The 27,787-nt window shown below is 37.1% G+C and overlaps 1 protein-coding gene across 4 annotated transcripts; it reads right to left on the reverse strand.

The window, feature by feature from the left end:
• On the reverse strand, positions 1-27,218 carry IMPA1 (inositol monophosphatase 1). Of its 4 annotated transcripts, none has more exons than XM_038579609.1 (10): positions 27,075-27,218; positions 25,327-25,431; positions 24,419-24,484; positions 23,921-24,054; positions 21,669-21,773; positions 20,132-20,177; positions 17,807-17,915; positions 16,267-16,375; positions 2,411-2,562; positions 1-1,530 (listed from the first exon to the last, which is right to left on the reverse strand). In XM_038579609.1, exons 3-10 carry the CDS (start codon positions 24,479-24,481, stop codon positions 1,391-1,393), a joined length of 858 nt encoding a protein of 285 aa, XP_038435537.1. In that variant the 5' UTR covers positions 24,482-24,484; positions 25,327-25,431; positions 27,075-27,218; the 3' UTR covers positions 1-1,390. The 4 variants fall into 4 exon arrangements, with proteins under 4 accessions (XP_038435537.1, XP_038435538.1, XP_038435539.1 ...); XM_038579610.1 differs by lacking the exon at positions 27,075-27,218 and adding an exon at positions 26,520-26,685; XM_038579611.1 differs by lacking the exon at positions 25,327-25,431 and having other exon boundaries at positions 1-1,506; positions 27,075-27,170.
• Between the last annotated feature and the right edge of the window lie 569 nt (positions 27,219-27,787).

The following is a 27,787-nucleotide window of genomic DNA, read 5'->3' on the forward strand; positions in this document are numbered from 1 at the left end:
TCATACTTTATAATTTTATTTTTGAGTCTCAATTAAAATACATTTAATTGAAAAATTAACCGTAGAATATAGTACAAGATATTTTTATTGAACATGATCAACAGTACAAATACAGTAATTATACTCAAATCTAAGTACCACATTTTAAAATATATTAGATGTGCACAACAATAAAATTACCTACTTTACAGATGTACTTTTCATTTTATCAAATACAAGACTCACATGAGACCATAACAAAACCTAATACTCTGTTCAAGTACCCAGGGACAAGGCTAAGCAGTCAATTAACCTTTTAAAAAACTATGAACCAGAACAATTTTTAGTTTCATAAGCCAAAGACTATTAAGGAATATTTTAAGACTGAATAGAATCCAGTGGCAAAGAAATTAAATAAGTTTTTGGGGAAAAACATAGCTTAAAATTAACAATACAGTGTATCTACCAGTTCTAGGTTTTCTGTGCACATTCAGGTCAATATGAACGTCTTCAAAACATGAATATTGAGTTTAGTACAATTTTATAGTGTCTCTAACTACAGAATAAAAAAAAAAATAGACCCCTGATGAGAATGATTTTCTGAAACAGCTTGTTTTACATAGGAACTTTAAAAGAATCCAAATAAATACTGTAATACAGTGTCTTAGAAAATACATTAAGTGCAGAATGTCCACAATTAGAAATGATAGCTAGCAGTAAGATAATTGAAATAGTATGGCAATGTGAAATGCTATAAGGAATGATAATGTAAGATATGAAAATGATATTTTTTTTACCTCAAAACCTAAAATAAAAATAAAGAGTGGTGAGCTCATTTCTTTTATGTTATGGAATTGCTACCTCCAAAATACTATTTCAATGCTTATTTTTGAATTGTCCATATTTGGTACTCTGCTAGGTGCTATGTGTACACAGATGAATAAAACAAGGTTCTCTGCAAAGAAAAAAAACTTGGTCTAGGAAGTAGCCATTATATTCTTACAAATTTAATTAAATATACCTTTGGGAACTAAAGAGATTTTTTCCAAAAAGTTACCTATCTAATTAAGAATGCTTATGTACATAGTCAAACTTTCAGAGACTCATATATATTTAGAAACTCTAAACTGCTATTTCAGTTGATGTGATCGATACCTTGTCTCAACCACCTGTGTATTTTTCCCCAACATACACCCAAAATTTTTTTAAAACAATGAAATATTTCATCACCTATTCTTTCATACCTAGTCTTAGTAAAAGATACAACAAACTGCATTTTAAATATGAATATCAAAGACCATTTTAACCAGTCATATTTTACATCTGAAATGTCCTAAATTTTATAACACCATCAGTGTGTCAGCAATTATGGGAAGATACAGCTGTGACTGAACATGTGGGGCTGTTGCAATCACTCTTCATCATCTCTTTGAAGTGGTATCACCTGAATTTCTTTGGCTATCCTTTCTGCTAATGTTTTGCTATTTGCAGCAATTATTCTTCGTGACATCAAGTCAAATGGCCCACCTAAAATCAAACCAAAAATAATTCCTGTAATATTAGTATAGCAATATATATGTACTATGGTCAGTCATAACATTTTAATACTTTCAGTTTTCTTAAAAAAAAAAAAAAAAAAAAAAAGTAGTCACATAACCATAATGTTTAAGCTTTGGCAAGACATAAATGAGTTTTAAAAAATCTTTTAGTAAATACCAGGGTTTTTTGAGGGGCCAGGGTATGCCTCAATCATACCAGTCTAAAAAATATCCTCTAGTTTAAGGTTTTATTTAATATTATACTGTATGTTAACTAATGAATTTAGTTTCATCTTCTTTCTTATGTTCTTTTTCTATTCTTTTTGTTACTCTTATTTACCTCTTTCATGTTTGGGAATCTAATGGACAGGAAATCTGATTCCATGGCATTTTCATACCATTCTCCTTCTCATTTCCTTATTTCTTTGTTGCCTTTCTCCAAAATCACTGGTTAATACTTTTGGCCCAGGTTCACTCCTTCACTTTATAGAATTTCACCATCAGTTCAAAGCAAGAAGTTAACCTCTCTAGGCCCAAAGCAGAAAGTAATGGTGGGGGAAGATCACTGTCAAATACCACCATAGTCACCAAAGAGTTCTTGGTACAAACTTCAGATTTAGTGACCTTCTATAATTTTCTGATAGCTTCTCAAAAGTTCCCAATACTCATGTTTGAAGAGGCTTAGTCATAGTTCATTAATCCCACATTACAATTAGCATCTTGCCTCTATCTCTCAAAATGTTATTCTGATTTTGCAGAAAATCACATGGCTTGTTTTTGTTTTGCCTTTAATATATATTACACTTAAATTCTTAAACATTAAAAAAAAAAAAAGCCACATGTAAAGGAAAATCCAACAGAAAGAAAAATGCTTTCCTGTCCCATAATTTTACCTGTCACATCCATTAGTACTCCACCAGCTTCAGTAACAATAATGCCAGCTCCTGCCATATCCCAACAGTGAATTCCCATTTCATAATATGCATCTGCAACTCCAGCTGCCACAAGGCACATATTAACAGCTGCAGTTCCAACACCTCGGATCCTAACAAATAACATTTAAAAATAAGATTAAAAAAATTTTCAAAAGGGCTCCTCCTTTACGTGTTGAACTGACAAGTTAAAAAAGACCTAATTATAAAATAAAAATACATAAAATCTAATTATAGGGTACACTATACAGATGACAAAATTAATCCTCACAGAGTAATCATTTAGTAAGATAAACACTAAAATTTTCAGAAAAACAGAAGAAAATGCCTTCATTCTTTTATAATGGCAGGCATGTATATTCATTTTTGTCTCAACTCAGGGACTACAGACCCCATAATACAAGCAGTCTCTAAAAGGAGTAAAATATGTTATTATTGATCATTGCCATATATGTACACATCAGTATGTGTGATTAGAGGGATAACAGCACACCTGGGTTCTGGTGTGATGGAGGCCTGCCTGCCTGAATAGAGTATTTCAGGTTTGTACCTCTTCCCTGGAAATAAATTAAGGTAACTATGGACACTACTTGATAGCCATTACAGTAATAACTGATTTATTTATATAATGTCAAATTATCTCCCCCTAAGATACATATTACACGCATAGGTCATTTTATTGTGCTTTGTTTTATCACAAATCACAGATAATTGCATTTTTTACAAACTGAAGGTTTGTGGCAATCCTGCATCAGGCAAATCTATTAGTACTTTGTGTCTTGGTCACATTTTGGTAATTCTCATAATACTTCCAATTTTTTCATTATTTGTTATGATGGGTGATCAATGATCATGACATACCGAGAGCTCAGATGATTAGCATTTTTTAGTAATAAAATGTTGGTTTTTATTACTAAAAATTTTTAGACATAATCCTATTCTATACTTCATATACCATGGTATAATATAAACACAACTTAAATGCACTGGAAAACCAAAAAAATTCATTTGATTTGCCTTGAGATAGTTGCTTTATTGCTGTAGTCTAGAACCAAACCTGCAGTATCTCTGAGGTATGCCTATATGTATAATGGAAAAGCATCTTTATAATAGTCTACCACTATCAAGTGATCTAACTTATTATTACCAATAATGGGACAAGGTATCAAGTACCTCCTCTTGCTTCTCTGGTATTCTGACAAAAATGTATAACTCTAATCTTGAGGAAACCAGAGAAATCCAAATCAAGACACATACTACAAAATAATTGGCCTACATTTCTCAAAAACAGCAAGATCATAAAAAAAGACTAAGCAACTGTTCCAGATTAAAGAAAAAGAAAATTGATGAGAAATGACAAATGCAATGTTTGATCCTGGATTGAATCTGAGATTTTTTTTTTTTAAATCTGAATAAAGTTTCTATATTAAGTAATATATTAGTGTTAATTTCCTGATTTTTTTTTTTTTTTTTTACAATTGTATTCTGGTTATGTTAGGGAGTATCCCCTTTATTAAAGGAACAAACAAATATTTAAGAAAAAGCATTCATCATATCTGCAGTAATTTTCAACTGATTTTTACTCAAACTCCTTTTGTAATTCTTTAAACCTCTGAATATAAAGCAATGAGATCTGTTCACTGAAAAGGAAATAATAGGAGCTGGGGAGAGCAGGAAGAGGGAGTGGGTAGGAGACTCCTAACCTCAACTCCTTCTACAGACACACCAAGATAACAGCTACATCTGTGCAAATTGCTCTGAAAAATGACCCAAAGTTTGGCAAAACAGACCTTCCAAAGTTAACTGTGAAAAGACCACATCAAAAAGGGTAGAAGGGGACAGAGATACAGCTGGGAACCAAATCCTCCAGTGAGACTAACCACAAATGAGAAGAACATTACAAGTGTGGAGAAGTGAGATGATCAGACTCCATGCCAGGTACTCCAGGTACCAGAGAACCACACTGGGAAGATGAGTTCCCATAACACTTGGCTCTGATAACCACTGCAGCTTAACTTTGATAGCTGTTAAAATCAGCAGGGTTTAACTCCAGGTACTTTAAAAATCAGCAGGCTTAGCTCTGGAAGTGCTGGAGGGCAATGGAAAACCATCCCTGCCCTAAAGTAATCTAAAATAAATAACCTATAATAAATACTCCAGTTTAGACACAGCATAGAAGCAGCAATTTGAAAAGTACCTGTGGTATACATGGAAAGAAACTGATTTACTAATCACAGAACACGTGCTGGAGGGGCAGGAATCTTCAGTAAACACCAAGAACAAAAGTATGGGCAGGCACCACTTCACTTCATCTCCCCAGCCTGAAGAGCCTGACATGTATGGAAACCTGTGCAAACCTTCTCCACCTATTTTGCTAGCACTGCATACCCTCATGCTTACATTCAGCTGCAGACCCATAGAGTTGCCACCCCCCAACTTGTAGGTGTCCCTCAAAAGCGGCTCCAGCCCAGCACATGCTACAAGCAGCCCCAAAGTGACAACTCCTTGGGTGGAAGGGAAGATAACCTCACACACCAGCACACCGAGTTCCAGCAGCCAAATCTTTTAGCTGGCCACCAAGGGAGAGTGCCCTGCAGATGGTATGCCTGTTACTAAAGCAGACAGACTGGGTACAGACATGTAGTCTGACTGTCCACCTCACCCACCAATAAAAGCCTCTCAGGAAGCCGTGCAAGGGAGAGTGCCCTGCCCTCTGGTGTACCCATTGCTGGAGCAAACTGGATGTCAACACCTCCCACATACAAGCATGCAGTGGCCTCAGGCCCCTTAATAGTGCAGGACCAAACCTGGCATGATGTGCCCACAGCAGGCAAAATAAAATAGGTCACTGTAGACTACTGGGCTGAAGGCACACGTGACTCAGCCACAACAGTAAGGTGCACACAGCCCACAGATGAGACACCCCTGGATGCCTGGTTCTGATGACCAGGGGGTATTGGGCAGGGCACTACAGAACCTTTTCTCCACAAAGCCACTATTTTCAAGACAGAGTTGACTTTCCTAATACACAGAAACAGAGTCAGATAAAATGAGGGGACAGAGGAATATGTCCCAAACGAAAGAACAAGAAAAAAATCGCAGCAAAAAAGTTAAATGATATGGGGATAAGCACTATGCCTGCTGAAGAATTAAAAGTAATGGTCATAAAGATACTCACTGGACTTGGGGCGGGGGGGGGAGTAGATCTCAGATCTTCAACAAAGAGATAGAAAATATAAAAAAGAACCAATCACATAAAGAACTCAAAAATGGAAAAAACAAAAACAACACACCATAGTGAATCAACAATAGAACAGAGGATGAACAAGAACAGAAGACTGGGTAATGGAAAGCAAACAAGCTGGACAGGGAAAAAAAAAAAAAAAAAGATAAGGAAATTCAGTGATACCATCAAGCATAATAACATTAGTGTTATAAGGATCTCAGTAAGAGAAGAGAAGAGAGTAAGAAGTAGCAGAAAACTCGGGGAAAGAAACACATCCATATCCAGGAGGCAGAGACCCTCCAACAAGATGAATCCATGGAGGTCTATACTCCCTACATTATTGTTACTTTTTGCCAAATTATTTATTAAGAGAATTTTAAAAGCAGCAAGAGAAAAACAGTTACATACAAGGGAAACCTCATAAGGCTGTCACCCGATCTCACGAGAAACTGTGACTATATCATGACACCATCTTCTGGCCTGCAAAGTGCTTAAAGGAAAAAACTTGCAACCAGAATACTCTATCCAGCAAGATAATCATTCAGAATAGGAGAGATAAAGAGTTTCCCAGACAAACAAAAGTTAAAGGAGTTCATTACCACTAACCCAGCCTTACACAAAATGTTGAAGGCAATTCTCTGAGTGGAAAATAAAAGGCCCTAACATTAAGACAATTATGAAAGGAAGAAATTTCACAAATGCAAAAATATAATAAAGGTAGGTAAATCTCTTATAATACCAGCATGTAGGTAAAAACACAAAAGCAGTAAAATGAATTACATGTACAAAAATGAGTCAAGTATACACAAAATAAAATTATCTAAAATGTGACATTCATAAAATACGGGTAGGGGAGTAACTAGTGTTTTTAGAATCTGAACTTAAGTGACCATCAACTTCATATAGACTGCTATACCTACAAGATGTTATATATGAACCTAATGGTAACTGCAAATAAAAAACCTACAATAGATAAACACAAAAAAAGAGAAAGAAATCAAAGCATAACACTAAAAAGCCATCAAACCACAAGAGAAGACAGCAAGAGAAGGAACAGAGAAAAATAACCAGAAAGTAAGTCACAAAATGACAGTAAGTACTTACTTTATAAATAAAGGTAAAAAACCAGAATGCTACAATCAAAAGATACAGGGTGACTAAACACATTAAAAAACAAGACCTATCCATGTGCTGCCTGTAAGAGGCTCATGGATAGACCTAAAGACATATACATACTTAATGGATGAAAAAAGATTCCATGCAAACAGAAGTGAAACAAAAAGCCACAGTATCAATATTCAGATCACACGAAATTGTCTTTTGTTAGTCTTTATTTTAAAGTCTAAGAAGGGCATTATATAATGATAAAGGAACAATCTAAAAAGAGGCTATAACAATTATAAATATCTATGCACCTAACACTGGAGCATCCAAATACTTAAAGCAACTACTAATAGACATAAAGGGAGAAATTGACAATAATACAATAATGGTAGGGGACTTTAACACAGTACTTACATCAACATATAGACCATCCAGACAGAAAATTAACAGGGAACAGTATCTTTGAACACCACATTAGGCCAAAGGACAAAAAACATATAAATATATACAAAAAATATACACAAAGGACATAAAAAGATCTACACAAAACATTCCATCTAAAAACAGCAGAATATATGTTCTTTTAAGTGCACATAGAACATTCTCCAGAACAGATCACATGTTAGGCCACAAAACAGATCTCAATAAAATCAAGAAGACTGAAATCCTATCAAGCATCTTTTCTGACCAAAATGGTATAACACTAGAAATCAATTACAAGAAGCAATCTGGAAAGAACACAAATTCACAGAGGCTAAACAACATGCCACTAAACAAGCAATGGGTCAACCAAGAAAGTAAACAGAATAAAATCTATGAAGATAATAAAATCTGTCCAAACTCTTGGAGATGCAGCAAAAAGCAGTTCTAAGACAGAAGTTTATATCAATACAGGCCTAACTCGAGAAACAAGAAAAATCTAACACCTAACCTTACATCTAAGAGATCTTTTAAAAGAACAGAGCCCAAAGCTAGTATAAGGAAATATTAAAACTAGAGCAGAAATAATGGAAACAAACAAACAAAAAAGGTCAATGAAACTAGGTTCTCTGAAAAGACAAAGGTGATAAACCTTTAGCCAGATTCATCAACAAAAACAGAAAAGACTCAATCAGAAATGAAGGAGAAGAAATAACTGATAGCACAGAAATACAAAGGATTATAGGAGAATATTATAAAGATTATATTGGGCAGCCTACAAGACATGAATAAATTCCTAGAAACATATGAACATCCACACCTGAATCAGGAAGAAATAGGAAATCTGAGGAGACTAATAAGCTAGCAATGAAACTGAATCAGTAATCAAACCCCCAACAAACCAAAACCTAGGATGAGATGGATTCACAGGTGAATTGAAACATTTAAGAGTCACTAAAATAAATTTTTAAAAATAAGGAATATATATTCTTCTCAAGCTATTAAAAAAAAAAAAAAAAAAAAAGCTCCCAAATTCATTCTGAGGCCAGCATTACTCGATTACTCGGACACCAAAATCAGACAAAAACACTACAGGTTAATATCACTGATGAACAGAGATATAAAACTCCTCAAAATATTAGCAAACTGCATTAATAATACATCAAAATGATCATTCACCATGACCAAGTGGGATTTATTCTGTGGATGCAAAGATGGTTCAATATTGTCGAATCAATCAATGTTATATGCCACATCAGTAAAACAAAAGATAAAAAAATCACTTGATCATCCCAACAGAAGCAGAAAAAATATGTGATAAACTTCAACACCAGGTCATGTTAAAAACCCAAAGCAAGGCTGGTTTGTAGGGAATATATCTCAATATAATAAAGGTCATATATGAAAAACCCACAGATAACATTATCTGCAATGATGAAATACTAAGAACTTTTCCTTGAAGAGCAGGAATAAGATAAGAATGTCCACTCCCACCCCTTGAATGTTCTACTGGGAGTCCTAGATGCAACACTCACACAAGATGATGGAATAAAAGGCATCCAAATTGGTAAGGAAGAAGTAAAACTGTCACTACCTCCAGATGCCATGATATTATACTGAGAACATCCTAAAGACTGCATCAAAACAACTATTAGAACTGATAATTGCATCCAGTAAACTCACGGGACACAAAATTCATATGTAGAAATGTTTCATCTTGATACACTTATAATGAACTAGCAGAAAGAGAAATTAAAACAATTCCACTACCATTTGCATCAAAAAGAATACCCAGGAATAAACTTAACCAAGGAAGTAAATGATCTCTGAAAACTATAAAACACTGATTAAAGAAATTCATAACAACAAAAACAAAAAGAGATTCCATGCTCATGGATTGGAAGGATTAATATTAAAATGTCCACACTACCCAAAGTAATCTACAGATTCAATGCAATCCCTGCCAAAATATCAACAGCACTTTCCACAGAACTAGAACAAAAAATTGTAAAATTTGTATGGAACCACAAAAGAGCCCACATAGCCAAAGCACTCAAGAATACCCAAGCCGAGGGATCCCTGGGTGGCGCAGCGGTTTGGCGCCTGCCTTTGGCCCAGGGCGCGATCCTGGAGACCCGGGATCGAATCCCACATCGGGCTCCCGGTGCATGGAGCCTGCTTCTCCCTCTGCCTGTGTCGCTGCCTCTCTCTCTCTCTCTCTGTGACTATCATGAATAAATAAATAAAAAAATCTTTAAAAAAAAAAAAAAAAAAAAGAATACCCAAGCTGGAGTATCACAATCCCAAATTTCACCATATACGACAAAGATGTAATCAAAACAGTATGGTGGGCAGCCCGGGTGGCTCGGCAGTTTAGCGCCGCCTTCAGACCAGGGCCTGATCCTGGAGACCCGGGATGGAGTCCCACGTCGGGCTCCTTGCATGGAGCCTGCTTCTCCCTCTGCCTGTGTCTCTGCCTCTCTGTCTCTCATGAATAAATAAATCTTTTTAAAAAATGATTAAAATTATATGATACCTTAGATTTTGAATGTGTTTTACTATTTCTTACTGTATATCAAATTTAAGAACTAGTAACAAATGCTAAACAGTTGTTTGACTGCTTTCCAAACACATAAAACCAAATTAACTTTAGTGACTCTTATTAGTTTAAATAAAGAATGGCATATTTTTCCCTTTTTCTCATGGGATATATGATAGTTCATAGCTCATTTCATAGAAAGTAGATACCAAGATCTTTCATAAATAACTCCTTAGTATTGTCTTCAGAGACAGAATCATAGGATGGAAGAACAATAGTGATACCTATTGGTAATGCTTCAGTCCATTTCTAATAAAGATCATGAGTTCTCAGGGAAGGAGGCTTATAGTCAAAGAAGAACAAAAAGAACATATTCTTTTAAGGACAAATATTTCCAGAGAGAATACTTAATTACTGAATAACCAAGGCTGTGGTCTAGATTTTACAAACGTGTTCTGAATTCTTAGTCTGATCCTTCTATAGAATTAATATGGTACAAAATAAAAAGGACTATCTATCTTTGGTATCACAGAGATTTGAGTGTGCATACCTAGTTAGCTGCTTAAAACTGTAATCTGAAAGTTTCCTCTTAAAGTTTTACTTTTCTTGTCATATAAATGGGAAAACCAACCTATTTTGGACCACTGTTGTAATAGTTAACAATAAATATACACAAAGCACCTATGAGAGTGCCTAACATATAAAAGGGCCTCAAACTCCATGTTTAAGATGAAATTATTCCCAAACCATGATGCCAGAAAATATTATAGATGTAAATGGACATGACATGTATTTTACCTAAATAAGTCCCTAGGGATGCCTGGGTGGCTCAGTGGTTGAGCGTCTGCCTTTGACTCAAGGAGTGATCCCGGAATCCCAGAAATGAGTCTCACATTGGGCTTCCTGCATGGAGCCTGCTTCTCCCTCTACCTGTGTCTCTACCTTTCTCTCTCTCTGTGTATCTCTCATGAATAAATAAAATCTTTAAAAAAAAAAGTCATTTCCTAATTAGGAACCTATTAGGCTGTTTCTATTGTTTAAGGCATTCATTCAAATTATGACTCTTTAGTTTCATGTACATGTTTGCGTGTGTGTAAGTAACCCTTCCGAATTCAGATTGCAAAACTCAAAACTGGGCAGCCCCAGTGGCGCAGCGGTTTAGCGCCACCTGCAGCCCAGGGCGTGATCCTGGAGACCCAGGATCAAGTCCCATATCAGGCTCCCTGCATGGAGCCTGCTTCTCCCTCTGCCTGTGTTTCTGCCTCTCTCTCTTTCTCTGTCTCTCTCATGAATAAATAAAATCTTAAAAAAAAAAAAGGAAGAAAAACTCAAAACTCAGAAGAACACAAAAGAAATCAGTACATCAGGACTTCTACTTGGTAATATTTTCCTGGTTATACTTTTAAGAAAATCTAAAAATAAAAGGTCACTTTACTTTTTCTTCAGACAATGGAAAAATACAAGGTTAAAGTTATAAAGCACTTACAGCTCTATTATGACTAACATAAACATTTTATTGCCCACAGTTAAAGCCCTTGCTTCAAAATAGCACACTATAGCTGTAGGCTTTTAAAATCATATTGCTCTTCCCTCAAGGACATCGGTCTGGGAGGTTCTATACCTTCTCTATCCCCCTCTCTATTTATTAAGTAGGCTCCATGCCCAACGTAGGGCTTGAACTCACAAACCCCAAGATCAAGAGTTGCATGCTCTAGACTGAGCCATCTGAGTGCTTGTAGGTACGTACCATACCTTCTTGACAGGAACTCTTCTCTTTTTACTTATTACTAAATAGATCACAGATTTACAGCCTACAAATGCAGTTTGTACCATGGCCAAACTATACATGGAATGTCCTGATTCCTAAAAGAAAATTCTAATGTTGGAGAAAGAGAATTGGTCTGGAAGCCAGGGGTCTAGTCACATCTCCATTTACCTGTGTGATCTTAGGCAGTCACTTTACCTTTCTGAGCCTCAGTCAACTCACCTACAAATAAGTCTGAATTATCAGATGTTTTAAGTCAGTTCTAAGAGTGTTAAAGTCAGTGATTATTTTCAGAAGGAAAAAGATAAGCACAGCTGGTAGTGAAATAAAATCACAAAAATCTGTAATTATTTTTCTTTTTTCATGAAAACAATTACAATAAAAGAGAAATGCTATTTAATTATATTAAATTTAAGAACCTCAAAACTCTAGCTTCTCTTAAGGACAAATGTATGTATTTATTAATATTTGCTTTTAATTTTGTCACTTATAAAACTCCAATTATAGAAGGACTCTGAGGTTTGGAGAATAGTGGCATTCTGATTTAAAATGCACCATTACCTTTTCCCCAAAATAAAAATAAATCAACAAGGACAAGTAAAACCCATAGGACCCATTCCTTCAGCAGTTCTAGGAACCAGAAAACACAAATTCTATACCTGTAAGTATAAGGAAAAACAAAAGAATCCTAATAGAGCATTGCAAGCTCGTGGATGCAGAGTTGGGGAGAGGAGGCAGAAAAGACTCTGTCACAAGGAGGAGAAGGAAGCAGAGGACCCAGAGGGCATACAGACAAAGCTATCTTAAGAAAGAGAAAGTGAGACAACAAATACAAAAGTGCTGAACATGTATAAGGATTGGTAATTCATAGTCCTGCTACAGGGAAGGGGCTGGAAAAAAGTAGAACCTAAACTCACAGCTGCAAAGAAGCTGTACTTGGGAAGAGTCAGATAAGATCGCCCATATATGTAGAATAACCAATTAAAAAGAAAACAAAATAATAAAGCAATCAAGCTCTCAGACATGGAGAACAGACTGGTGGGTGCCAGAGGGAAGGAATTGAGGGGACTGGCAAAATAGTTAAAGGAGGTCCCAAAGGTACAAATTTCCAGTTATAAAGTAAGTCATAGGGACATAATATATTGCATGGTGACTACTGTTTTTAATTCTGTATTGTGAGGCACCTGGGTGGCTCAACTGGTTAAGTGTCTGCCTTCGGCTCAGGTCATAATCCCAGGGCTCTGCATTGGGCTCCCTGCTAGGTCAGAGCCGGCTTCCCCTTCACCCTCTGGCACTCTCCTTGCTTGTGCTTGTTCTTTCTCTGTCAAATAAATAAAATCTTTAATAATAATAATAATAATAATAATAGTCTGTATTGTATATTTGAAAGCTGCTAAGAAAGTAGATCTTAAAAGTTCTCACCACAAGAAAAAAAATCTTAACTATATGTGGTGATGGATATCAATTAGACTTCCTGTGGTGATCATTTCACAATATATACAAATACAAAATCATTATGTTGTATACCATGTTATCTCAATTATATCTCAATGTTAGATGTCAATTAATGTTAGAGGTCAATTATATCTCAAAATATATGTCCATCATATCTAAAAAAAAAAAAAGAGGTGGCATCTCTTTTAGATAAAGAAGGAAAAGAGAAGTGAAAAAGTATGGATCCTGCAGAAATGAAAGAAACAAGACCGGCCAACCCTCGCCACCCCCCCAATTAAATAGATTATCATGGAAGACACTACACAAAAGGGCAGAACTGACAGCATAAGGAGCTCTGAAACCAGGAACCCTGATCACACAATGAATAGAAATAGAAAAAAGGAGACCACATCCATACAAAACTACTGTAATACATCAGACAATTGCTAATGAAAGTGTTTGCTATTTTTGCCTGATAAAGTCTCCCACAAAAAGTCAACAATGAAGCTGTAAAAAACTGAAAATCAATCCAATCTGGATTAAATATCCTCAAATATTTGTAAATATGGGGGCGGAGGAGGGAGTTAAATGAAAAATACAAAAACTACTGCAGAAATTGGGAGGCAGGGTTGGAGGAAGAAACAAAAAAGGGAGTTAACTCAGAAAAGAAGGTGCAGGAGAGGAGAGGACAAGATTCTATCAGGAATGAAAACTCAATCACAAGGTACCTCAAGAATAACAGATGCCAATAAAAATATAATCAAGGGCAATGAGGAAAAGCAAGACAGGAAAGTAAAAAGGACCAGAGAGAAAATGGCTGAAAAGAAGACACAAAGGTAGCTGAACATTCCTAAGAGTGTCCTGAAGAAAATGAAAACTGAACAGAAAATGAAAACAAAAATAGTATTTAGAACTAGAACTCAAAAAAAAAATAATGTTCCGGAATGAAAAAAAGACCTGAGTATACATATTAAAGGAGAAAACTGACAGAATGAGCAATTCCAAGATATATCCCTTGTAAAACTATTAGCTGTGAAAAATTAAAAGAAAAAAAATTCTCAGTCTCCAAGTAAAACATGAATTTAAAAGCCAAAAACATTGGAATGGCATCAGATTTCTCAAAAGCAACATACTTTGAGAAGTTCATACTTTGGAATGTGCTAGAACTCATGGAATCCCAAGCACATGTGCTCTCAAGGAATTATAGAGGATGAGTTTTATATAAAAGTGACTCATAAAACCTTATAAAATGCTTCCTGTTCTTCCTTGAAGTCAAGCAAAAAAACTAAGACCAAAGGGTAGATTTGAGACTAAACAAAACAATCATATATTAATAAATGAATAGCCCTGTTTTATTAAAAGAATAAGTATTTAAGTCATTTGCATTTTTTTAAAAGATTTTATTTATTTATTCATGAGAGACACACAGAAAGAGGCAGAGGGAGAAGCAGGCTCCATGCAGGGAGCCCAATGTGGGACTAGATCCCGGGTCTCCAGGATCAGGCCCTGGGCTGAAGGTGGCGCTAAACCGCTGAGCCACCAGGATTGCCCTTCATTTGCATTCTTAAGCAGAACTCCACTCCATACTGTAATCAAGACATACACTTTAAAAAGTTATTCAAAAAGGCTAAAAGTAAGAGTGAACCAAGATTTACTAGGCAAATAGCAATAATAAGGAGGTAGAGTTTGCAATTTTGTTTTTTTTGTTTTTTTTTTTTTTTAATTTATGATAGTCACAGAGAGAGAGAGAGAAAGAGAGGCAGAGACATAGGCAGAGGGAGAAGCAGGCTCCATGCACCAGGAGCCTGATGTGGGATTCGATCCCGGGTCTCCAGGATCGCGCCCTGGGCCAAAGGCAGGCGCCAAACCGCTGCGCCACCCAGGGATCCCAGAGTTTGCAATTTTGATGTCAAAATAGACTTTCAGTCTAAAAGCATGAAACAAGACAAAGTATACTATATAAAGTTAAAATTATACAAGGCATAAAAGTTGTATATAGGCATCACATAATGCAGCTTCCATCTTATATAAGATAAAAGCTCTAAAAGTTGCAAGGAGAAATAAAGAGAAACATACCAATTATAGGAGAATTTAACAAATCACTCAGTATCAGGCAGATGAAGTAGACAAAAAAACATAAGGTCAATCTTTAGGTTATATATCAAACATTGTACCCTTATAATGGAGAATATATTTTTTCAGTGCATACAGAACTGTCCCCAAAATTTAATCATATACTAGGCACAAATATTAGTAGGCTCTATGGCAGATTCATTATGATGTAATAAAACTACTTAAATTAAAAATGAAATTTAAAAAAAAATTTCTTTGTAGAAATTTAAGAACTCTTAGTTGAAATGGAAAGTATACATTACAGATTTTGTGAAAAATAATTATAATGAAAATCCTACATATTAGAGCCTATGAGGTACATTTAAAACAGTGGTAAGATAAAAGTTCATAGCCTAAATACTTATAGTAATAAAAAAATAGAATAAAAATAAATTCAAGGCAGAGAGAAGAAAAACTGTAAATCAGATTAATTAATTACAATCTTGGTTCTTTGGAGAAAAAAAGACAAACCACTAAAACTTTAATCAAGATTTACAAAAAGAAGAAAGTAAAAATATAGAAAATAAGAAGTGACAAGGGGAAACTGATACAGAGAAACCAGAAATAAATTAAGAGCCTACTTATATTTTTCAATGCAAATAATTTGAAAACTGAAAGGAGGTGGCTAATCCCTTAGGCTGTGGAAATATTCCAGATTAAAAATGACTAAAAGAGACATGATAAATACATGTAATGTTTGACCTTTGACCTTAGGCTGATTCTTGCAATGGAGAAGAAAATGCTACAGAGGACATTGTTAGGTCAACTGTCAAAATTAAATGTGGATGGTAGATTAGATAAATAGTGAATTTATGAAGTCAACAATTTACTGTGGTCATGGAAGAAAATATCCCTAATTTCAGGAAATAATTTAGGAGTGAAGAGCCATAAAATAAGTAATTCACGCTAAAATAGTTAAGGGTAAAAAATGGTGTTATATGTGCATGCACACGCACACAGAGGGAATGATCAAATGACAAAGCAAAGGGATAAAATGTTAACAGGTGAATCTGGGTAAAGGGTATACTTTTTTTTCCCCTATTTCAGTAAATTTTGTTAAGTTTGAAATCATTCTCAAAAAGCCTTTTGGAATTACAAAATTAGAATTATGGTACTGATCCCAAGCTATTAATTAAAAATTTCATTTCTAAAGGAAAATTCATTCTTGAAAATTTTAAATTTTCTGGAGCTTCAAGAAAGAAATGAAAAAAACTTACCCATGAATAGGAATGCACAAAAGCTTTTCCAGATTAGAAAGAACAATTCTTACAGTCTCTGGTGCTCTGGAAGAGCCAAACTCTGTCACCAAAAGTGATTTGGTAATATCTAAAAGAGAATGTTATATATAATCACTAGAGTTTAATAATAAGAATTCTGATTTTAAAAATATGATGCCTATAATTCAGAATAAAGTAAGATTTTTTTCCCTCATCCTGAATGGTATCAAATTTCTTTCTAAGCCTTAAAGTATTAAAATTCTGATAAATTTATTAACCTCAAGTGACTGGTTTTATAATCATCAAAGAGTCTGCTTTTTAGATCATCCTCTGAAATTGTAGAATATAACCAATTTGCTTGCATGCATGACCCCTTTAGTGAGAAACAAGCAAGTATTATATAAACATTTAAAAAGTAGGATTTAGAAATAATTTATACATTTGACATAAAACAAAAATTAAAATTAAAGTGGTGGCTGGCCTCCATTTACTAACTTAACAGATTACCCCATGCTTTCCATTCTGTCTTTGAAACAACTAAAAAAAAAAAAAAAACCATGACTGGGGCTCACGCCACACTCAATACTCTCCATTAACAGGCTTCCTGGTGTACCCTCCACTTCATCTCCTCCCACCAGGGTACGCTTAGCAGCTTGCTCCGAACATATTTACATCTGCTATTTCTCTAATCATTACATCATCTAATTAAAAACTATAAGAAGCCAAAAAAATTGTAAAAAAGGGAAAGGTTTGGTTTCTACAAAAGCTACTACAGTAGTTCGATTATAAGATGCACGTTTTTTCACATGTTAACATCTTCAAAGTTTAGGATGCAGCTTCCAATCTTTGGGGTCTTAGAGTTCAATAAAAAAGAAAATGAACTAAAAATTTGCTCTCCTATAAAGTGTTTGAGGAGAAAAAATATAAAGGTGTAGAATTATGAATGTAGACTGATTTGCAAGTATTTAAGTTCTTGCTGCACTGAAAAGAATCTGAAAGTACAAACTGCGAAAAATGTTGGACATGGTTTATGGAAAGAAGGTGCCTTGAAACTTCGGTGAGCTGTCACAAAGACAAAACGCAATCATCAAGGTCATTAAAATGTATATACATCATTTTTAATGATTCTCAACATTAACAGACTCCCCCACCCCTCCCAATTTGTGGTCTAACAAGTGGTTCTAGCAGCATCAGATCAGAGGAATTTTGACAAAGAATTTAAGATGTAGCATCTGAAACAATAACCATGAACACCATGGGAGCGGGAAACCATTCTTATTCATCTTTCTATCCCGAGCACTTAGCAAGCCACCAGTCTGAAGTGGTGTTTGCTGGAGTATACCTGCTTTCCTGTCCTCACTACCACATACAAAACTGTGGTGGAAATAAAGAAAAATAAAGGGAAAATACACATAATTTGTGAATCTGTTAACAACTGGGATAAGTCCATCAATTAAGTAAAACAAACAAACAAACAAAAAAAACAGTAAAATACATGTTTATAATATCAACCACATCAAAAATTAGAAGATAAACCTACCTTCTTGTTGTGAAACCTGCAGTTTTTGGCCGTTACAAAAGGCTCCTTTTCCTTTCCTGCCAGTATACATCTTATCCTCAAGGCAACTGTATACAATTCCAAATTCCATCTGCAGAAGGAAAGATGATTCCTTTACCAAACCGGAGTATGTTTTATCATTAAATCAACGTTTTTAAGGCAGTAACAAAAAACCTGGTATACGGAAAATGTTTTCAAATGACTACTATGGGATACTTAAAAAATGCTAGTTTCCAGCTTAAACAGAGAAAGATTGTTACTGGAATCCTGGACTCTTGTCCCATCCATTTCTCAACTTAGGAGCACCCACTTTGGTCTCTAACCTTCCTGCCTCAGATAGACAAATATTTCCTATTTTCTAAGGTGAATACTTCCTTCTGTATTGTGATTACTACCCTCTCAGGCTTCTCTGAAAATCTCCAATCAGCTGATAATCTTCTCTCAGATTTCCATTCTGGTACGTTCACACCAAATTTCTACTGCCCTTACAAAATTTCCAAGATGTTATCTTCTTTTCCCTTCACTGCCAAAGGGTACTCTGTACTTGGCCTCTCCTATTCTCCTCTTACAGTTTGGCTTCTGCCCTGATCACACACACTTCTGAAACTTCCTTGAAAGAGAATACCCATGAACTCCTCCCAAATGCCCACTCGGAAAATTGGAAATTGCTGACCATCATCAACTCTTCTTCATTACTTAATCCAGCACCCCCATGTTTCTGGCAGTACCCTTAGTCCTACACCTCACTAATCTATCTTCGTGTCACTTTTCTTTTTTAAGGGCCTCGTTCTCTGTCCAATCCTTAAATGTTGCGTAGGTCAGGATTCGTTCACTCTTTCACTCTTTTCATTTCCATCTTGGAGGTCTATATTCTTATAGGGTTTGGTCTTTGCAGTCCATACATTCAACTACCACCTTTAACTGTGGTCTATACCACCTATAACCCCCTTATCACATGGAAAAACCTATGCTTCCGCTAGCCTTCCAGGAACCTCAACCAAAGAGGTCAAAAATAATTTACCACCTCATCATACCTCATTCCTTCCCCATGTGTCTGTCTTCTTCAAATTTTATCTTGAAAGCACTTCTTGATTTTGGCATTTCCTTGGCCACCCTCACTGCCCCGTCTTAGTTGAGAATCACCTGCCATGCCCCTCTGGTAGGACTCTACAATGCTAGAATTATCTGTCACTCTGTTCTTGAAAAACTGCTACAGATTTTCTACTACCTAAAAACAAAATATAAATATGCTGGCAGAGACAGGCCACAGTGCCTCACAATAAAACCACAACTATTTCACTTCATCAATTCTGCTCCTGCCACTTTCAGGGTTTCGATCACAATGAACATCTCGCTCCCCACAAACATCATGCTCTACTCCAAGTTGTTCTTTCTCATTAAAATGCTTTCCTCCTTTTCTTCTTTACCTGGAAAACTCCTACGTTTCTAAAACCCAACTCACATAATCAAATTCTAAGACCACTTCTGTTATGAAGATTTCCCCAAACCACTTTTGGCAGAATTGGATACATCTTCATGTTCTCATGGCATTTTTTTCATAGTTCCACTACATATTTATCTGTTCGCACACCTAACTTTTGCATGAGCTGTGAGTTAGTTCAGTGGCAGGGACAGCACATTGCCCAGGGCTAATTTTATGCTAAAGGTTCCTTTAGCTTCTTTCAGATGTTCTTACTAATTAACACACCCCGTGCCTAAGATGTGTTTTTATTTTCACAGATTTAAGTCTCTTGAATTCAGGTATGTAAGATGTTAGCAAACATCATTCATCGTTTGATCAAATAGCCAAACAGCAAGGAAATGCAATAGCTACAGATTGTATTCTGCTGGGTTTTAGATATAGCAAGCTTTTGGGTTCCCGAACATACTCGCCATTTCCCAACCATGCTCTGGCCCCTACCACTTTCTGGTCTTTCTAAGTCTCCTTTCACTGACACCTACTAAGTCATTACCCGCTCAAATCCTACCTTTCCATTAAGCATTATAGATCACCCATCAACTCCTATTACATCTGACTCTATCACATACATAATGGTGATTAAATACGGAGTTGCATTTCAGTTACTTGCATGTATTTTTCCTTTTAATTCTTGCTTCTCATAAAACATTGAATTTTCTTTCCTGGAAAAGGTATCATGCCAATTTTAATAGTTCTGCAGCTTACTTTGAAATAATGCGGCTATATAAATTGAATATAGAGACAAATCTAAATTTATTACAGACACACATTTACTCTTTCTCAGAAAATGAGAGCAAGGCATTTTACCATAAATTTAAACAGCATACCTTTTTATTTACCGTAAAGCCAATGGAAACAGCTACAAAAGGAAATCTTAAAAAAAAAAAAAAAAAACCACACAAATTTACCAAGATAAAAAAATTATTTTCAATAAACACATTTTTTCATAATGTAAATGACTATATAATTTTTTCATATAAATAGTCTCACCCCTCCTCTCCCCGAACAGAGTGTATAGTATGCAGCCCTTTGTGTAAATAATGGGAAATATAGGGAGAAGTAGTGGATACACATACATACATACAGGATGTTTCTACAGGCATGAAACATCTCTGAAAGAATTCACAAGAAACTGATAACAGTAGCCACCTTCAGACTGGTCCTGGGTAACTGGGGTCAGAAGTCGGAAGGACACTTTGCACTGCGTGGCATTTTATATCTTTGGAAAGTTGAATGCCATGAATATATTAATTTATTTTTACTTTTTGAAAATCTATTTTACAAAGTCAAAAAAATTATAATTGTTCATGGTTAAAAAGAAAAGTTTCTTTTCTTGGGTCATTTCTCCCAGAGTCAGGACCTATAAACATAAGTATTAAATTATACAGAACAAATTGTTACTTGCCCTTCATACCAAACTTTCATATCTGAAAAGTACTGTTAGCTACACCTATTGCTATGGCTGTGTGACAGTTTGAACACATAGGTTATAATTTCTGACTCAAGAGTTAAAAATGAAGAAAATATGACAAAACGTGTCAACTACTGAAAATAAAAAATTTAAGAAATACTTAATAGAGTTTTAACCAAAATGGGATCATAGTATACACTCTGTATTAGAATCTTCTCTATAATATACCATGAGCATCCTTCTACATTAACTCTCCATCATAGATTCTAGATCTTGGTTTTACAGACTTTAACAATTCTGTTTTAGTAAAGATAAGTACAGCTACATGGCAACTTCAAATATAACATTTATGTGTAATCCTCCTGAATTAGGCTATCCAGGCTTTCTTTTAGTGCTAATATACTGAGTTACAAACTTACTTTGTGTCAGGCGCTATGCTAAGTTCTCATATAAAAGTACTACTTACTGTATCCCAAGAACAAACATTTCTATGAGGCAGGTACTACTAAGGTGCCCATTTTACACATTGAACAACAACAACTGGGGCTTAGGAAGATTAAATAACTTGCCCAACATCACAAAGCCTATACAAGCATTTGGACTCAAGCTCAAGTCTGTTGATCCTAAAACCCATGCTCTTTTTAATAGTTTTCTCTCTTGGACTGAACCCCCTAGATAGACAACATTCTTTATGACCCCCCCAAAATTGACTCCATTAGTTCCTTAATCTCAAAGCAGCACTGTTGCTTGCTTACATTTTTATATGGCTCTACCAGTGAGAAAAAGAATAGTAAACACCTCAAACCCACGTTCATCATCTCTTCCATATTTGATGAAAATTCTGCATAAATACATTTTGCTCTACAAATGATACAATTCTCTAAAGTGTCTATCTAGGTCCATTCAGTTTGTATATAAACAGCAATTATAATATTAACATTTTAAAAACCTACCTATGTACAAAATTAGTTGTTCCATCAATAGGGTCAATGATCCATGTAGGGCTGTCAGTTAAGATGCTTTTCTCCCCAGCTGCCACAGATTCTTCACCAATGAAGCTAAAAGCAAGAATGACAAATTCCAAATCTTCATACTGCTTTCAACAGTGTTCAAACCTTAACATTTCCTTAGATTCAGTCTACAATATAATACATAAGTCCATACACTTTTCTATTGTTGTTCCTTCTTTCAGACTGATAAAGTGAGAAAACTATTTCCCTCAGAGCCAAGTCACGTGAAAAATTCAAAATTCTCAAATATAATAAAGGCGCACACGTGTGTACACACACATTTGTTGCAGATAAGAAAAAAAAAAGAACTGATTAAGGAAATGTGATTTTAAAAAGAAATCCAAATTCCCTCATGTTCTTCTCTTTAAGAGGTAGAACCTAACACCCCTTGCTTTAAGTGTGAATTTGAACTGAGTGACTCTCTTCTAACCAGTAGAACAAAGCAGAAGTTACAATATGCAACTGAAGACTCATTCACAAAAAATGGTATTGTGGTTTCCATCTTATCTCCTCTTTCTCCCTCCATCCTTTTCCCTCTCTTGCCCCAGGGGAAGCCAGCCACCCTGTTAAGAGCTGCTCTAAGGGGCAGCCCCGGCGGTTTAGTGCTGCCTTGGGCCCAGGGCGTAATCCTGGAGACCCAGGACTGAGTCCCACATTGGGCTCCCTGCATGGAGCCTGCTTCTCCCTCTGCCTGTGTCTCTGCCTCTCTCTGTGTGTGTCTCTCATGAGTAAATAAATGAAATCTTTAAAAAAAAAAAAAAAAAAAAAGAGCTGCTCTAAGGAGAGACCCACAAGGCAAGGCAATGAGGGAAGCTGTTAGCCAAAAACCCATGAGAACTGAGGTCACCAACAATCACGTAAGTGAACTGTCAGGCCTAGTTGAGCCTACCACAGCCTTGACCAACAGTTTGACTATAACTTTGAGATCCTGACCACAACCAGACAGCCAAGCCACTCCTATATTCCTGACCCTAGAAAACTCTAATAAATGTTTGTTGTATAGAGCTGCAAAGTTTTTAGGATAATTAGCTATGCAGCAATAGACAATACAGAGAACATTAAATAAATCAATGAAAAAGCAAAATACCCACCAAAATTACTGCATCTAAAACATGCTATGCAATAAATCTCAGGTGAATTTTGCAAATGGTGCCTGGTTTCTACTTTCTTTATTCATTATTTTATTTCCTTTATTTAATACAGAACTCTCCTAATCATTATGATTTTCTTTCATCCTTTTTTCACTTAGCTGTAAACCTTTTTACTAGGAGGAACTATTTTTAGCCACAGCTTTAAAAATTTTTTCTTCTCAACAGCTAAAATATCAGGAAGAGTTAATGGCATGACCAAGAAATAGAGAATGAGGGGTGCCTGGCTCAGTCAGTTAAGCATCCGACTCTTGATTTCAGCTCAGGTCATGATCTCAGGGTCGTGAGGTTCCCTGCTCAGCAGTGTCTGCTTCAGATTCTCTCTCTCCCTCTCCTTTTGCCCTCCCACCCCCCACAGCTCACTCTCCTTAAAATAAATAAATCTTAAAAAAAAAAAAAAAGCAGAAAATGACAACTTTAAAATGATGACAATGTTTCTGCCATATGTCTCTGTGTAAGAGAGCCCTGATTTTAGTATTTTCTCTCAAACTCATTAAAGTTACTACCACTCCACCACAAAAAAAAATTTTGCAATATAGAGAATACAATTTCTAAATCATGCCTATGGCAGACATTTGTCATATTAGCTTCCCAGCATCCAAACACTCATCTTACTATCAAGAAATCCAAATACCTTGTTTGCTCCTTCCTGGCAGGTTGAGCTTGGGCAAACAACCTGAGTTCAGCAAGACACTCCTGCTCAGGATTTATAATCTTGAAATAATGAGGTAAAGGTATCTAAAGCCAACAGTTACGAGGCTACTGGTGGCATCTGAGTGACTCTCTTCTAACCAGTAGAACAAAGCAGAAGTTACAATATGCAACTGAAGACTCATTCACAAAAAATGGTATTAAATGGCACCTACAGCTCTGACTTCCATCCTGATTGCTGCCTAAGCCCTGCTCTTAGGGCCAACACTCTCCAAATAAATTCCTTCTCAGCTCTAATTAACTAAAGTCAATTTCTGTGTCTAGAATCAAAATCTGTCTAGTACATTGGCTCCAACCTAAGTTTCAATTACCATGTGAAACTAAAATAAAAGATACCTGTGAGATGGATACTTTTCCTTTATGGAAGAGAGAAGCATTTTTTCAATTTTTTGGTCAGTAGCAGTTACCAAATCAGCTGGAGAACTTTTAATCATAACATTCATTTCATTTTTTATAGCTTCACGAACTACCTAAAAAGATTTTTTGATAAGCAAACAGAAAAGTTTGATCATTTTAAAATCAAACTAAAAGATGAAACAGAAATGGTTTAAAACATTCAGTCTGCTTGAAACGATGTTCTTAAAAATGTTTTACCCCAACGTAAATAAACTTTTAGTGGTTATGACCTTCTAGGTACAAAATCATACAATCTTACATCCTATTTTAAATCCACAATTATCATCATAAAAAGTTTAACAATATAATATCAGTATCGACTCCATTTAAAATGTTTAGTAAATGGAAAATAAAAGATTAAAATACATGTTTTATTTAATAGGACAATCACACTGTCCACATCCATCATATTATGGCTGATAAGATTTCAGTTCATACCTCTCCAGCTTGTCTTGCCAGGGTTACTGCATAATCCATGCATTCCTGCCAAGGATCAGCCATCTTCTAAACAGATTTAACATGTCAGAACAAAACAGTTAAAAATCTCTAAGTCTTAATTATAGAATAGTTCACAAAAATATCTCAATTAGCAACATACTTTCATTCAGGAAATGAATCACACGTGTACAAAATCACAAATGTAATAATTGCCCTCTTGCTGATGTTAGAATTCAAAGGTTTTTAAGATTCACTGATAGGGGAGAATATTTCTTAGTGGACCTAAGACACTTCTAGTGTATAAACATTTACATTACAAAAAAAACAACATAACAACACTCTATAAAGTGTTTCCCAACACTTTAGAACAGAGGATTAATTAACACTGGGAATGGAGAAATTAAAGCAGCTCTGAAAGGAAGGCACAGAAGATACATACTCAATTCTGATACTAAAGTACTCTGATCTTTCTATTGCAACATGTGAAGAAAATTCCAGGACTACAAAAATAAATTTATTTCCCAGAAGAAACCAACATATTTTCATCTTCTAACCTGTCCAGCTTTCCACTGACTTCTGAAGAGAATACCAAAATAACTCACCATTGGCTTGACCACATTCTAAACTCAGTACCTAGGACACTGAAGTTTTTCAAGCTGTCAGACTCAGAAAAATGTGCTGTCATTTATAAAGCAATCCAAATTTGTCATCTTTATAATGGAGAATAACTGACACACAGTTTCACCTTAAAGACTACTCAAAATCCCCTACGGTGGTGCTCATGGTGTAGGAAAGAGGAGCAGAAAGGAGGGGAGGGCAAAGAACAGATATAGTGAGCTGTTTCTGCTCGTAGTTGCTCTTTTCCCCTGATATTAGATTTTTTTAAATGTAAAAGGGAAGCCACTTACTGAGTTACAGAAGTCACGGCTTAGTGTCTCAGGAATCGGCTTAGTGTCTCAGGAATCGTTTCCAAACTCTCTTTTTTCCATTCTTACTCCCATTCCTTTTCCAGGCTTAACAGAACCAAATTAACAGAACAATGCATCTGTTTTCTTGTCAGAAACTCTGCTCAAGCCACTCATATCTCTGCCTTCTAACAGCAGGGATAAAACTCCTACCAATTCTTCAATGACCATTTCAAAAGCTACCCTTTCTTCTAGGGATTCTCCAACCAAAATTCATTATTTGTTTAATCATTTGATAGCTATTTGCTGAATACCTACGACATGCTGCACTACATCATAGTGAGGAAAAGAGGCCCAGTTCACTTACTTGCTAGTGGGGAGTCAGATAATAATAATAAATTTTAAAAAGTCAGGCCACATGCAAAACCACAAATGTAATAAAGGCAAAGTAGAAGTACAATGAGAAGCAGGTAATCAAAGAGCTTTAACCTGGCCTTAGGTATCTGATAAGGTTGCCCTGACAACGTGATTAAACCAAGATAAGGACAAGTGAATAAGCATTAACTAACTCAATTACAGGACGCAAGCCAAGAGTAACTAAAAGGCCTAGGTGTGACAGCTCAGAGATCAAGGGAAGGAGGAGGGGGATGAGACTGGAGATAGTAGGGATCAGGCCAGGCAGGACCTTGGAGGTAAGATTTTGATTTGAGAGCCATGAAGAAACATTTCACCATGGCTATTGAAGAGAATGGATTGGGGCGGGGAGGGAAAAGTGGAGAGTGGGTGCTGGGTAGACTGGAGATTTAGATTTAGGATGCAGCAGTCCAGGGAAGACCTGAAGGTTGGCTTAAATCTGGAAGAGTGGAGGAAGAGGTGTATAAAGAGAAGTTGAGAGGACAGAGAAATATTTGCTTTGGGAGGTAAAGTTGGGGACATTTAACAATAATTTGGATATGGGGTATGAAGGAGAGGAAGAAGACTTCAATGATGCCCAGATTTCCCACTTTCAGCAACTGCATGGATTACAGTCACGTCCACTGAAACAGGGAGTAACAGAAGAGAGTGGGTTTGGAGCTTTGGGTCAAAAGTTTAAAATAGGAGAGGATGAGAAGCGTTTCTGAAACCAAAAAGGGATGTCAATTAGGCACCCGGACTATAGGTCCCCCGCTCACGGAAAAGAGAGGACCCGCAAATACCGCTAAGTCACGTGAGCAGGCAACGCCGGAGCCTGAGCCCGAACGACACCCCTAGGGAAGGACCTCCAGAGGGAGGCTCGGAGGACACCAGGAAACTCCGAGCATCACACTCGGGGGACGTGCCGCAGTCACAACCACTCGCGGCTGCCGCTTCCGGGCGCCTTCACTGTCCCGAAGGCGACGCCTGAGGCATCCCCGCCCCCCGCCCCCACCCAGGCCGCGGCGGCTCGAGGGGAGCGGCTCACGCGGGACCCGGGACCACCGCCACCCCGGCAGCGAGCCAGCCGTGCCAGCGCTCCCGGTGCTTCCTCGGAGTCAGTACAACGAGAAAATTCGCGGTGAGCTGCCCCAACGGTTGCGGGAGGAGGCGCGAGCAGACCCCGCTGGACGGGGTGGGAGGACGGGCGGGGGCGGCCCTGTCCCCGGGGGCCCCCAGCGGCGGGGTCTGAGGAGAACCTGCGCGGATAAAGGGGCCCCGGCTGCGGCCTCCGTCCTCGGGCGCCCCCGCCCCCCGCCCCGGCCTAGACCGTGGACCCGCACGGACGCGGGACTTACCTCGACTGGAGGTCAGGCTCGGGCGGCCGGCGGCGGGATCCGCAGCGGGGCTCTTCCTGAAGGAGCGACGGGCCCCCGGCAGGAAGTCCCGCCCGCGGCCCCGCCCCGTGGGCGTGGCCTCCCCGGCCGGCGGCCGAGACCCGGTCAGGCTGCTCCCCGCCCCGCCCGCGGGCCTGCCCCGGCGGCTTTGGACGAGTGGCCTCTTTATTTTGGGTTCTAACGTCCGTTCTGCAGCCTCCGCCTTCTTCAGAAATTCAGAAACACTTGAGAAATTTGTTTGGAGTCTTCACTGTCTTAAAATAATCCTGGCAACTGCATAGCGACTGGTGTTGCTCTGTAATCAGATTTTCCAGGCATCTGCAGGAAGTGTCACCCGAGTCCTCTTCAAGCCTCCTTTAAATGAACGTGGTCCCACATGGCAAAGTTGTTATAGATAAAACCAGTGTAAGCCATGTGAAGTCAGAAGATCAAATCTTATTCCTTATTCAAATTAAAATCACTTCACACTTCCTACCTCAAATAAGCAGGAAGTCCAGTCTTTTTTTCTAGGGGTCTCAGCTGCGACCTCACGGTTGCTCTCAAGTAACTAAGTATTTTCAGTCCAAAGAGATTCCAAATGCCTGAAAGTGCACCGGAACGCTGTCGTGCACAGGGAAGCCCGGGGCGCCGGTTCGGTTTTGGCGCAGTGGCACACTGGTCCCACCCAATCCAAA

This window comes from Canis lupus, chromosome 29 (assembly GCF_011100685.1).
Source record: "Canis lupus familiaris isolate Mischka breed German Shepherd chromosome 29, alternate assembly UU_Cfam_GSD_1.0, whole genome shotgun sequence".
In the NCBI taxonomy this organism is placed as follows: Eukaryota; Metazoa; Chordata; class Mammalia; order Carnivora; family Canidae; genus Canis; species Canis lupus.